The 13,531-nt window shown below is 44.1% G+C and overlaps 1 protein-coding gene across 5 annotated transcripts in view; it reads left to right on the plus strand.

Moving 5' to 3' along the window:
- Positions 1-1,802: 1,802 nt before the first annotated feature.
- Positions 1,803-13,531, plus strand: part of LOC140395585 (E3 ubiquitin-protein ligase rnf213-alpha-like) — a 192,537-nt gene continuing 180,808 nt past the window's right edge. For 2 of the 5 annotated variants that reach the window (XM_072483546.1, XM_072483548.1), the window contains exons 1-6: positions 1,803-1,874; positions 5,481-5,806; positions 7,105-7,407; positions 9,137-9,305; positions 9,720-9,964; positions 12,315-12,489. In XM_072483546.1, the coding sequence (XP_072339647.1) occupies positions 5,495-5,806; positions 7,105-7,407; positions 9,137-9,305; positions 9,720-9,964; positions 12,315-12,489 (1,204 nt within the window). In that variant the 5' untranslated portion in view covers positions 1,803-1,874; positions 5,481-5,494. The remainder of the gene's footprint in view (positions 1,875-5,480; positions 5,807-7,104; positions 7,408-9,136; positions 9,306-9,719; positions 9,965-12,314; positions 12,490-13,531) is intronic. The other 3 variants (XM_072483547.1, XM_072483549.1, XM_072483550.1) reach the window with 3 other exon arrangements.

A 13,531-nucleotide genomic window follows, 5' to 3' on the forward strand; every position in this document is an offset into this window, starting at 1 on the left:
GTCGTAATGGGTCAACAACCCTGTTGACGACATTCTTTTAACTTCAGCTTCTATTCTTGAAGAAAGCAGCTGTCTAACTACCGATCATGATCCATTGCAAGGTCCTTCTTTAGGATTCATGTTTCACAGCAACATTATAGCTGCTCCTTCCTTGAGTCTAAGCCCACTGAGAGTTAAACTGTGTAAAAACTCTGGCAGGTATAGACTGTAATCATCATCTTTTATCTATTCTTTTATCTCATCCGACAGCTTTTCTGAAATCTTTTCATTTCAAATCTCGTGAATCTTCATTCGGTAACAAGTTGTATCAAATAATTGTCCTGCCATTTTGCTGCACTTAACCAATTCCATTTTCTCATCTATCTCTCCCCTAATACCTGCTCCCTCCAATTTCATCCATCCCATGCCATCCCGCTCACGTCATCTGCAAACCCACCCTTCATGGAAACAATTTATCTCGCCAGCATAATTTAGTTGTTGGGCTCCCTTCCCTTCTGGAGTTTGTGTTCCCCATCAACCTCACCTCCCAAAATCCTGCCATGAATTGTTGGCAACCACACGTCAGCCACGTGCTCCAGTGCTTCACATGCACCATGTGTGCTGGGCAGTGCCCACCAAATAAACCCACTAACAGTCACTGCCCTTAAACCGACCAATCGAAACAGGAGGAAATTAATATTATCATAGATAGGTTAAATATAAATAAACATTTGTATTGGCGATGGGCTTGTACAAACGGGGGTGGATTTGACTCCCACAAGGTGGGTGGCACGGCGGCAGTGGTTAGCACTGCTTTCTATTTTATTTTTTTAATTTAGGATGCCCAATTATTTTTTTTCAATGAAGGGGCAATTTAGTGCGGCCAATCCACCTAACCTACACATCTTTGGGTTGTGGGGGTGAAACCCACGGGGGGAATGTGCAAACTCCACACGGGCAGTGACCCAGGGCCGAGATTCAGGACCCGGGTTCTCAGCGCCGTAGGCTGCAGTGCTAACCACTACACCGCATGCCACCCCGTGGTTAGCACTGCTGCCTCACAGCGGCAGGGACCCGGTGCTCCGGTTTCCTCCCACTATCCAAAGATGTGGATTGGCCGTGATAAATTGCCCCTTTGTGCCCAAACCTCTACATGTTGGGTGGGGTGACAGGGATAGAGTGGGGGAGTGAGGCCTGTATGGGGTGCTCTTTCAGAGGGTCGGTGCAGATTCGATGGGCCGAATGGCCCCCACCTGCACTGTACGAATTCCATGATTCTAAGGCCTTACAGTGCGAAACTGATGCCCAGATTGCTGTGTGTTCAAAGCATCTGGTGTTTTTATTTCCGATTTGTCCCTTTTCCGTTTGTGGCAATTTATTTCCACACCTCCGGCATTTGTGTTCAAACTCTGGTCACATCTGCTGCCCCTGATTTCACGATCTTGGTGCAAACCTGTTCCTCACATCTGGGAAATCGAAACTAGCCAACTCAGAGGTGAGGGACCGGCTCCAAATCTGCCCATTTCCACAATTTCCTGCAGCCTAAATTCCAATAAGAAGTAATCCTGGGGATATTGGTTAGCGCCGGGACAGACCCTCTGGGTGTATTCTGACCGTGTGGGGCACCCGCAAAGCTTCTGTACTGAGAGGGCTCGTTTCGTTCCTCAAACTCCTCGGCATTTGGCGACGTCCCCCGGGCGTTGCCCCGCCTCCCTACGCAGTGATTGGCGAACGTGCCCCACAGCCCACCTTGTGTATGGTCGGATCGTGCGTCAGTCAAATACAATAATCCAATCAGCTTCACCCAGACCAGGGAGGCTGGAAAGAAGTGTTCGGGGTCCACACGGAACCTGCCAAGTCTGCAAGCTGGCTGCATTCTGAAACCAAGGCAATCGGTGAGTTAAACAATTGCAATTATTCCAGTCACTCAACACTTTGGTGAGTAAAATGTCATTTGTATTTATAAAATGTGCACGGGAAAGCTGCTGCGTGATTCTTTAAAAAAAATACGGAAATGCACCTTTCCAGGAAGGAACGCTCAGCATGTCCCATTGCAAAGATTGCAGGACAGGGAGGGATATTTGGGCAGAAGATAGTTGATTTGAGGGAGTGCATACATAGAAAGTAAAGCTGTATCTGTGGGACTCATGCATGGAATAATGTTCTTTAATGTTCAGGATGGGCAGGTGGGATTGTTGCAGCTCGGGGTTAAATTGGAGGATCTGTCACTGAAGTGTCAGATTTATTCACAATGGCCCGCTGCACAGGGCTTTGCAATAAGGTCAAAACAAGAAAGTGCTGGGGAAACGCAGCAGGTCGGCTGGCACCGGTAGAGAGAGGAACAGGGTCAGTGTTTCGAGTTGACGTCTTCAGAAATGAAGTTCTTGCAGGTCTGAAGAAATCACATTGGGCTCGAAATGTTAACTGTCCCCAGTAAACCCACATTCAAAGTTGACACGAACTGAGCCTCCAGAAACACGAGAAACACAAATCTGCTGAAGCTTTACTTTCACTTTCGTTTCCTGTGCCAAAACTAAATGCCCGTTTTGAGCAATCCAGCAGTAATCAGATTATTTACCAGTGTTTGAGATGATGTCAGCCTGTTGTGCTCCTTTGATGCAAAATATTGAAGGAGCGGCAAATCTAAAATGAAAAAGGGAAATATTGGAAATACTCAGCAGGGCAGGTATCTATGAAGAGGAAAACAAAGTTTAAAAAAATATATATTTAGAGTACCCAATTATTCTTTTTCCCAGTGAGAAGTTTTATAACACCAGGTTAAAGTCCAACAGGTTTGTTTGGAGTTCACCTGATGAAGGAGCTGCGCTCTGAAAGCTAGTGACTCGAAACACACCAATTAGACTTTAATCTGGTGTTGTATGACTTCTTACTGTGTCCACCCCAGTCCAACGCTGGCATCTCCACATCATTTTTTTCCCCCAATTAAGGGACACTTTAACATAGCCAATCCACCTACCCTGCACATCTTGGGTTGTGGGAGTGAGACCCACACAAACACGGGAAGAATGGGCAAACTCCACACGGACAGTGACCCGGGGCCAGGATCGAACCAGGAGCCGGGATCAAATCCGGAACTTCAGCGCCATAAGGCAGTAGTACTACTGTGCCACTATGCCGCTGCAGAACAAAGTTTTTGTTCAATGACAAAACCTTTTTGTTCAATGACCATTCTTCAGGACTCATAGAACCCCTACAGTGCAGAAGGAAGCCATTTTGTCCATCGAGTTTGCACTGACCCCTGGAAAGAGCACCCTACTTAAGCCCATGCCTCCACCCTATCCCCGTAACCCAGTCTAACTGTTTGGACACTAAGAGGCAATTTAGCATGGCACTGCTCACCGAGACCAGGCGCTCGCTGGGTGAGGAAATCACAAGGAGGAATTTACTAATGTAGCTGCTATATACCAATGAGTGAATCACACAGTATAATTGAATTTAATTAAGACAAAATTCAGAGACTTTATTTATTTACATCACAAGGCTGCCCGTTCTAACACGTTTATATAAAGCTCCTGCCTGTGATTTTTCTGTTCATGTGAAAACATTTCATTTACAGTATTTGTTGCTGTGCTTTTGTGCTGTAAGGCTCATTTTTTGAAGAAATCAGTTTTCACATTTGAAGGCTGCATCAATTGGCAGGTCATTAGCATTAACAGTACCTTGAAGCTGATGCTTATCATGGTTTGAATTCTGCCATGGTTTACAAGAGAAGGGAGTCAGCTGCTTGAAGAACTGATTTCAGTCATGGATTGTGATGATTGTAACTGTTTTCATGCTTAAAATGACAGATCAGATAGAGATCATACGTCAGATTTCTTATTTTGCATGTAACATCTAGGCTCAAATTCACTTCCTCATAACTCCAGGCCTATACAATTTGACATCTCCATCATATTAATGATAGCATCAGGTTGGTATTTTAAAAAAAAAGTGATCCCTTGTAAAAAAAGAGGCATGTTTGCTTGACCTTGATCAAATTTCATTTTTGACTTTGTAGGCGGACTTGGAGGGAGTAAAGTGGTCTTGAAACCAGTCCCTTGTGGCTCTCGTGGCCATTGCTGAGTCTATTTCTCTCCTTTCCTGACATTCACTCACAAGTATTTCGTAGCAGGTTAAATTGACTAGCAACCAGAAGTCGAGGTACTGGCTGATATCCCCTCCCCAGCCCAGTGACATAGGCCTGCTGTAACACCTTCAACAAAGGAAATGAAGGACAAGGACAGCAGAGACACGGGAAAACCACCACCTGGAAGTTCCCCTTCAAGCCTCATGCCAGCATTACTCGAAACTGTATCGCTGTTCCTTTACTGTCGCTGGGTGAAAATTCTGCAACTCCCTTCCTATCAGCACTGTAGGTGTACCAACACCACATGGACCTCAGCGGTTCGAGAAGGCAGCTCACCACCACCTTCTCGAGGGCAATTAGGGATGGGCAATAAATGCTGGCCTAGCCAGCATTGCCCACATTCCACAAATGAATTTTTAAAAAGCACTTTTACTAAGATATTCTTATTATGGCATATCAGATCAAAATTGGGATGTTCCTGAAACTTATTACTGTTATGTGAAGTGAATTTAATCACTGAGCCATCTGCAAAGATCTTTGTTACTTTGAAATGTTGTTTATATTGATGTAATGCACAAGTCAGCCTTCCCAATTGGGTAATTTGGTTTCTCAGTAAACTATTGTTACTGGTTCCCATACTTGTTCAAATTATTAATGGCTTATCTACAATCTTCTCCCTCTCAGAAGTCCTAAGAAGTTCACCCGCTTGTCCCCTTTAATCACTTGTCCATGCCTAACCATCCTTTCTTCTATAAGCTCTTTGAATATGTTACAGTCTGGCCCCACCCAAAACATTTTGTCTGAATACTCTTAACACCGCTTCCATATTGCTTGCTGCATTGACAATGCTCTAGCCAAAGTCACACGTGATGCCGCCTTTAATTGTGACATTGTTTTCCCCAACCCTCTCCGAGGTTTTTTGATGGGCCTGACGAGAACACCCTTCCCCGTGGGATTGCCATCATTTGGCTTCACATCTGTCCTTCCTGATGCAGTCAAAACATCTGCAGAAGTGGCTTATTTTCTCATTCTGGCACATTCAGTTTTAAAGTTTGCACAAGATATGTCCTTTCTCTTTGCCATCTACATGCTGCCCATTGTTGACATACCCATATTCATGGGGCCAGCTTTCATCTAGATGCTGATGATACCTGGCTTTCATTCTTCCATGACTATCTGTGTGTTGTTGGACTGCTTGTCATGGGTGAATAAAGGTTTCCATCACCTTAGCATCAGGAAGACCATCAACATAATTTTCTGCCCCAACAATAAACTCATTTCCCTTGCTGCTGATTTCCTAGATATTTTTAGAACTTGTTTCGGTATTTTATATTCATGTTCCTAACTTACAATGTATCATGTCCATTCAATTATTATTTCAGTAAAAAAAAATGTTAATTCTTAAACTTTTCAGACGTTGAGATTGAAATGGAAGAAGACACTGTGCAGCCTGAGGTGGCACAGAAGTTGCAGGAAACATCTGGACCAGAGTCATCCACATCACTCACTGATCACATTCCTCTGCAAGTGCCAGCCACTTCAGAGTCTCCATCAGCTACAACTGAAACGGTAGACTCTGATTGCATTGATCCATCTGAAACTCTAAGTGAGTTTGCCATCATCTCAGAGACTACCACTGATAGAGTACCAGCTAATGGAGGAACAGCTTCTCCCTCATTTTCTGAAAACTCCAGCCACAAAAGTACCCGTCTTCCGGAGTCTACGGAGAAGATTGCTGAGGTACAGTTTTATGTCTTTGTGACAATTGCACATTCCCTAAATGCGCAGTGGCCAGGTAAAGACATCTTACCATAGGATGTCACATATTAAGATTGCCACATATTAAGACTGCAAGAACACCTATGATTAATATCTTTCCTCATTTAATGACAATCATGGCAGTCTGTTGCAAGAAAACAACCTCAGTTGTGCCATTAACTTAACTGCCAAGACAAAGTGGAGGAGTGTCAGAGATGTAGCAGTATGATCATGAAGTCTTATTATCTTGGGCAGCACAGAGGCGCAGTGGTTAGCACTGCTGCCTCACGGTGCCGAGGACTTGGGTTCAATCCCGACCCCAGGTCACTGCCCGTGTGGAGTGTGCACATTCTCACCGTGTCTGTAAAGGTCTCATCCCACAACTTAAAAGATGTGTAGAGTAGGTGGATTGATCACGCCCCTTAATTGGAAAAAAAATTTGATATTTTAAATTTTTAAAAAAGTCTTATTAACTTATAAATCCTAAAATGTGCCAGGTTTACTACACAGGAGAATACACTCCACTACAAACATACAGATATTCACCATTGTGTTTTATCCCATTGTAAAATAGTAATAACAGCAATGCATTTATATTGTGCCTTTAATGTCAACAGCTACCTCAAGGCACCTTAATAGGTGCAGATAAAAGTGAGCAGTGAGCCAACAAAGGGACTACAGGGAGAAAATGTGTTTTGTTGGTCTGTTCCAGCCTAAAATGAGCCAGTAGTAAATGGGGGACAGTCAATTTCTTGTCATGCCCAATCTTCCTTCTTTCCATTAAAATTTACAGAATGATAGTTCAGATTCCTTGTAGATGTTAAATTCCTAACTGTTTGGTTTGGAATTAAAAATTTTCGAAATATTCTGCAACAACAATGGAAACTAAAACCTGGTGCAGTGTACAATGGGCTGTCGACCTGTTGTTACAGTCAGGGGAAAGTGGGGAATGTGCAAGAGCACTGAGATGGAGGGAAAATACTTCCTGGAAGAGTGCCGCAGAGTTGAAGGAGGCTGCAGTGATGGGGAAGGTGAAGGCATTAACTATAATGAGCATTTTAAGTTGAAGTGATGTGACAAATGAACAAAATTGCAACAAGAGAGGAGCAAAGAAACCTGGCCAGAGTGAGGAGTCCTCTGTAGAATATGAAAGTGGCTTTTACTTTTCTTCATCCTGTGGAAAACATGTGGATGGAAAGTTACAATCAAAGTGGTCTACTTAGTGCTTATGGTGGCGTGGTTTAGAGGTTATAACTTCATGAATCTTCACTTCTAAACAGGAAACATTACCCGATGAAGTGGACAAGATGCAGAGTGCAACGCCAAAGGAATTCCAGGAAACACTTCCACCAAATGCAACTGTATCAGATGATCATTGCGATCCGGTCTCATTGGAACCTACCTCAGAAAGAATTGAAATGATTGACTTGGATGACATTGATGTATCTGACATTCCAAACGACCCAATGCTGACAATCATCGGCGATGCATTGTCTTCGAGAGAAAGTCTTTCTCCCTCACTTTCTCAAAGTGCAACAAAGGAAAGAACTGACCTACAGGAGTTTGCGGGGAAGAGTACTGAGGTACATTAAATTTCACTGAACTCCCAATTTTATGCTTCTGTGACAATTTGCATATCTTGTGAGTATGGTTTTGGGGCAAAAAAGCGTGCGGCCAGAGGGATTTGTGGTAATCTGAATGCAAAAGAATTTGCAATCATTTTTTAAAAAAATCATGGGGAACCTAGGCAAAGGGTCAAGACATTTATTGCAGACTGTGACAATCAGGAAGTTTGTCTTTATCCTGTATATTTTCCATATGAATTTTCGGTGGGCACGATTTACCGGCTGTTCATGCTGGTGGGATATTCGAGTCGCACGCCGGTGCACAGGTTTCCTGGCGAGGAAGGGGTGCAGTTACAGGGAATTCCCGTTGACAACGGCGGGGTCGGTAATTCCCGCTGGCGGGCCACCTCTGCCGCCGAAGTCCGCATGGCGCGTTCTGCTTTCCCCTTTGCTGTGGTTCAGGATGGAGAGTAGCTGAGCTGACTTCAGGGTAATAGACTCGGTTAATTGAACTGGAATACAGGCAGTTCACGCTGCTTAGTTCCAGGTTAATATTGGATTGCAAAATGGTCAACAAGTACTGGGAACTCAGAAAGGTTTTAATCCTTGCTATGATTCCTATTATTGTGCGTTTGATGATTGATCATTGATTAGCCTATCTTCAGGGCCCTCAGAACATAGAATTCATTTAAACCCAACAGTGCAGAAGGAGGCCATTCGGCCCATCGAGTCTGCACCAACCCTCTGACAGAGCACCTTACCTACGGCCATTCCCCTGCTCTATCCCCGTAACCCCACCTAACGTACACATCTTTGTACGCGAAAGGGGCAATTTAGCATGCCCACTCCTCCTAACCTGTGCACCTTTGGACTGTGGGAGGAAACTGGAGCACCCGGAGGAAACCCACATAGACATGGGGAAAAGTTACTCAAGGCCGGAATTGAACCACCTCTGAAATATTTCCCATATCCTTTAGCTCAGCATGAAATTCGCTCTGTGGACACATTATCCACTAGCATGGTGTCTGGAAGGTCCACCGAGGGACAAACCTGTTTCTTCAAAATGTCTTATTGCTGTGAGATTCTGTAAGATTTGCACTCTTGATTTTATTAACTTTTGATTGCTGTGCTATATCTTTTTGTATATTTTTGTATCCTTACCCCAGCCAATGTTTGTCGACGGCGCACCTTTCACTGACGGCGGGATTTCCTGCTGCTTGTCAAAGGGATTCCTCATTGAAGCCGCCCCATGCTGCCAGGAAACACGTGTGCGGCGGGGGGGGGGGGGGGGGGGGGGGTGCTTGCGCTGCCAGCGGGAATAGAGAATCCCAACTGCTGGAGAATTCCGGCCCATATGTCTGGTAACATATTAAAATAGCAATTGTTGCCAATTTTATTTTGCGTGATTGTGGCAGCTGTACAAGATTCGTATGGATTTTATCAGCGCTATGGAAAGAATGCTGTTATATTATGATCTGTGCTGCACTTGCATGAATGCTGATGGGAAGTTTGTGCGGAATGATGGTTGGACCTCAGTGCACACCAGTGTTCAACTAAAAAAAAATCTCTTTTTGAGCAAGTCATAAACTGTTCCATTTCCAATGACTCCCTAAATTAGCACCATTAGAAAGGTCGTGTTCTACCTACTTATACCAAGCCCAAACCAAATCTGTCACATAACAGAAATTTAATGTATGATTTTTGCACTGAGACTTAGTGGCAAATAAAGTTATTTTTCGCAATGCAGGAAGACCAGAAATGTCATGGAAAGAATGGGAACGATCAACCTTCCACTCTTCTGGAGAAATCAGGAAATTTACCCTGTTTGCCTGAGGAAGAATCAACTGCAGGTCCCACACTAGCTAAGATTGCAAATCAGCAAGATGAACTCAACATTTCTGCAGCTGAGAAAAGAGGTGAAATTTCACATTTCTGCTCAAGTAATGCAAGAAATTGTGAAACTTACAACAAAAATATCATAAATGTGCATGATATCTAAATTATGTTTTGACGACATAACGTAGATATCCCATTACATACTCATTTCAAAATATTGGAACAATAAAAGGACTGGTGCTGTTTTCAATGTCCATAAATGGCCTGGCTTCATTATTCCATCATTTGGAAGAGCAGGTTCACATGGCGACCAACTCGTCTTCTATAGTGCAATCGATCCCCTGTTTAGTGGTTAATTGCTGAATTGGGGCCTGCTAGCCTATGCCAAGCATGTACAAGCACATAGGTTTTAGGTCATAAGTTAAAATCTGACTGGAACAATTTTGGAGTGATAGACCACTTTCCTACTTCATATTTTCTGTTGGTTTTGTCAGATGTAATAAATATTCCAGTCCCAGCCGTGCAACAGAATTTACCCGAGAGTGAATATAGACCACCAGGCGCTAAGCACACAGGCCAGGGCGTTCTAGGGGGACTTGATGGATTGGATGTTGAAACAAAAGCTGATCTTACTGATGATGATTACTTCACTGTTACAACAGATGATGAAAAAGACTCACCTGTCCAAACAGATGCAGTCAGCAAAACTGAATGCGTGGGAAGTAAACAAAAGAAGAACGTGAGTATGCAATAAATGTTTCAAGAAATACTATTCGGTAATAAAGGGCCTGAAACAACATTATGAGATATGACTCACGAGTGCCCACCGATCCGAAATTCCCCTCTCTCTAATATTTCAGCAGAAGTGTTTTGTCGGAAGCGATTAGCGTGGCCACTAAAATAGCTGAGAAAAACTAGTCATATGCATGTTCTAGATTTCACTGTTACCATCCCACAGAATAATTTCTCTAACTAGAATAAGCAGCTTTTCATCTGACCATGCAAAAAAAAAAGCTCAAATATTGCTGAAAAGAGGGACATGTTGTTGAAGCTTTTCATCTTGCACTCATCAGGACAAATGCAAGAATACCAAATTTCAAGCCATCACAACAGTTGATACTACAGGAGGAAAGAGTGCTGATTGTTGGCAAGTCGACTCTGATTGGCTGAGGCAATTGGTTGAGCAAAGGGGAACTATAGCCTCTCCAATAAGTTTCCTATTGCTTTGTCCATCGCAATGCATTGATCGATCAGAGTTGCAAAGACATGTTAACTCTGTGTCAACCTGACGCTGTTAGGAGAGGTTAATAAGTCAAGCAATGCTCATCCACCAAAATGCCATGCAACCTCACTAATGAGACCATTCCTAAAGCAGGCTTCAATCCTTTTACCAAGATGGCTATTGTACAAAATGAAATTTGGTGTCATTTTTGCGTAAGCCCCCACCTTGGCCACCAGGAAGGTTCTTCACGTAAAGCATCAGGTGAAAAATCACCTCCTTTAGCTTTGCACTGTGGCTAAAGTTACAAGTCAGGTTCTAAAGTCCGCACTGTTCAAAGTGAAGTGTTGTGAGACCTGCCTTTCCCTGGCATTAGGGCCAATTCAGTCTGAATTGACACATTAACTGTCGCATTGTTGCGAAGCAAAACTGTTTCATACAAATGCTACAGTTACAGTACAAATACATCTTTCAACACATCAACAAAACTGAACTGAGGACATTAAATGGTGTGCACAGTTTTACTGCTGTATTTTCACTCTAGCGCATTGATTCTATACCTTAAAGATAGCGCATGACCATCAAACAGTTTTGTATTTTGTCTTTTCATTTGTTTATATTCTGATTTGGCAGCATTTGGATTGGATTGGATTTATTGTCACATGTACTGAGGTACAGTGAAAAGTATTCTTCTGCATACAGTCAAGAAAGATCGTTCCATACATGGAAAACATGGGACATACATAAATGTACAATGTAAATACATAGGCACAGGCATTGGGTGAGCATACGGAGAGTAGCACTACTCAGTAGAGAAGATGTGTGAAGAGATCAGTTCAGTCCATAAGAGGCCCATTCAGGAGTCTGGTAACAGTGGAGAAGAAACTGTTTTTGAACCTGTTTGTGCGTGTTCTTAGACTTTTGTATTGCCTGCCCGATGGAAGAAGTTGGAAGAGAGAATAACCCGGGTGGGAGGGGTCTTTGATTATGCTGCCTAGTTTCCCAAGGCAGCGGAAGGTGTAGACAGAGTCAACGGTTGGGAGGCGGGTTCGCGTGTGGGACTGGGCTGTGTTCACGACTCTCTGTAGTTTCTTATGATCTTGGGCCGATGAGTTGCCATACCAGTTGCAGCTTGATAGGATGCTTTCTATGGTGCATCTGTAAAAATTGGTAAGCGTCAGTGTGGACATCCTTCATGATTGTGGTCAATGTGCAGGAAGTTGAGGATCCAGTTGCAGAGGGAGGAGCTGGCAGAGGGAGGAGCCAAATCCTAGGTTTTGGATTTGATATGAATTTGGCTGGGATTTTGGTGTTGAAGGCAGAGTTGTAGTCCTTGTTGTCGAGATGCTCCATGGATGAATGTAGGGCCAGGGAGATGGTATCTGCTGTGGACCGGCTGTGGTGATGCTGTGGCGATATGCAAATTAAAGTGGATCAAGGCATTCTGAGAGTATGGAGTTGATTTTTTCCAATTAAGGGGCAATTTATCATAGCCAATGCACCTACCCTGCACATCGTCATATTGTGGGGGAGACCCACGCAGACACGGGGAGAATGTGCAAACTCCACACGGACAGTGATCCGGGGTCAGGATCAAACCCGGGACCTCAGTGCCGTGAGGCAGCAGTGCTAACATCTGCCCCATCATGCTGCCCTGGTATGGAGTTGATGTGTCTCATGACCAACCTCTCGAAGCACTTCATAATTGCATTTTGTATTTCTAAAAAGAGACAGTAAACCAATTTTTATTACCCCTTAAAAAATAAAACCTCTTAAATCCCACACTCCAAACATAATGAAATTTCATGCCTACTTTACTTGTTCACTTACCTGGAGTAGATCGTTCATTAATGCTTAGTGGCTTATTTAGCAGAAAAGGCGCAGAAACCGAAGTAGAAAGAAGAAGAAAAACTCAGTTAATGAAACTGTTGCAGCAAAGCAAAAGAAGGAGTCACCGGCTAGTGATTCAGTCGAGTCGGCACATGAAGGGCAGGCAGATGGTGATCGTGACCATGATACTAGTCAAGCTGGCCACTCTGGTGAAGGTGAGGCACTGATAACTAAATAAGTAACTTGATTGGCATATTGATTCCGAGCAAAAGGGAAATGGGCTTTTTTTCCCATTGCATTAAAGGTTTCACAGTGTGATTTAGGGCAAAGTGAAGCCATTGTGTGTTTAATGTGTGATACACACTTAAACTAAGTTATCAGTGGTTTGAAACAGCTTGTCCAGGAGTGAGATAAATTGTGCAATGGCGAATAGAGCTGAAACCCGCAAATTTCAGCCTCGCAGTGTTGGATTTTATGGCCCCCTGCCGGGCACGTCCTAGGCAGCGGGCATGTAAAATACAAGGGCTGCCCAGCCCACTACCTTCCTGCCCAACCCCAAGCTGTCCCCATAATACAATAGATGTGTGGGTGCCGAACCCAAGCCCTGCCCAGGACACTGCAAATAAATAACTGATGGTCCATTGAGTTTGTTAGCAAACCAAATGACTGGGATATTATGTTCCGTGCCATAATATGGTTGGCGAAGGGTAGGTGGGTGGGAGTGGGCAGTCCGTTTATTGAAGCAAAGTTGAAATAAGACTGGAAGGAAGGGGGTGGGGTTGTGCCCTGTGAACATCGGGTGCGCTCCCCCCAAAATGTTATTACCGCCCTTTGTCCCTTCCTGCCTGGCCTTCAAAACCAACACCACCCTCCCTGCACCCCTTAGGCTGTCCAGACAGGCCGGGCATCCACCTTTTCTTCACTGTGGGCCGGCTTGCAATCCAAGAAGCGGCCAAAACTGAGTTCCCCTGCTCCTGTGATGGTCAGAGCTGCCGGCTTTATAGCTGCGAGGCGAGCTTTTTTTCAGTGTGTCAGCTGGCATTGCTTCCGGGGGCTGAGGTGATCAGCCCGTCCCACTGCGCCCCCCTCCCCCAACCCCATCCACACTCCACCCATACAGTCCAGCCATCGTTCCTGAGTCAAGCTGACATGACAATCTTTGCATGAAACAAGCCAGAGTATAATTCAAAATATCACCATCATTTGCTAAATCTTTGCAGCAGTTGACATTTGGTATCCCAACACAAGTTATCCAAC

Source organism: Scyliorhinus torazame, chromosome 18 (assembly GCF_047496885.1).
Source record: "Scyliorhinus torazame isolate Kashiwa2021f chromosome 18, sScyTor2.1, whole genome shotgun sequence".
NCBI lineage: Eukaryota > Metazoa > Chordata > Chondrichthyes > Carcharhiniformes > Scyliorhinidae > Scyliorhinus > Scyliorhinus torazame.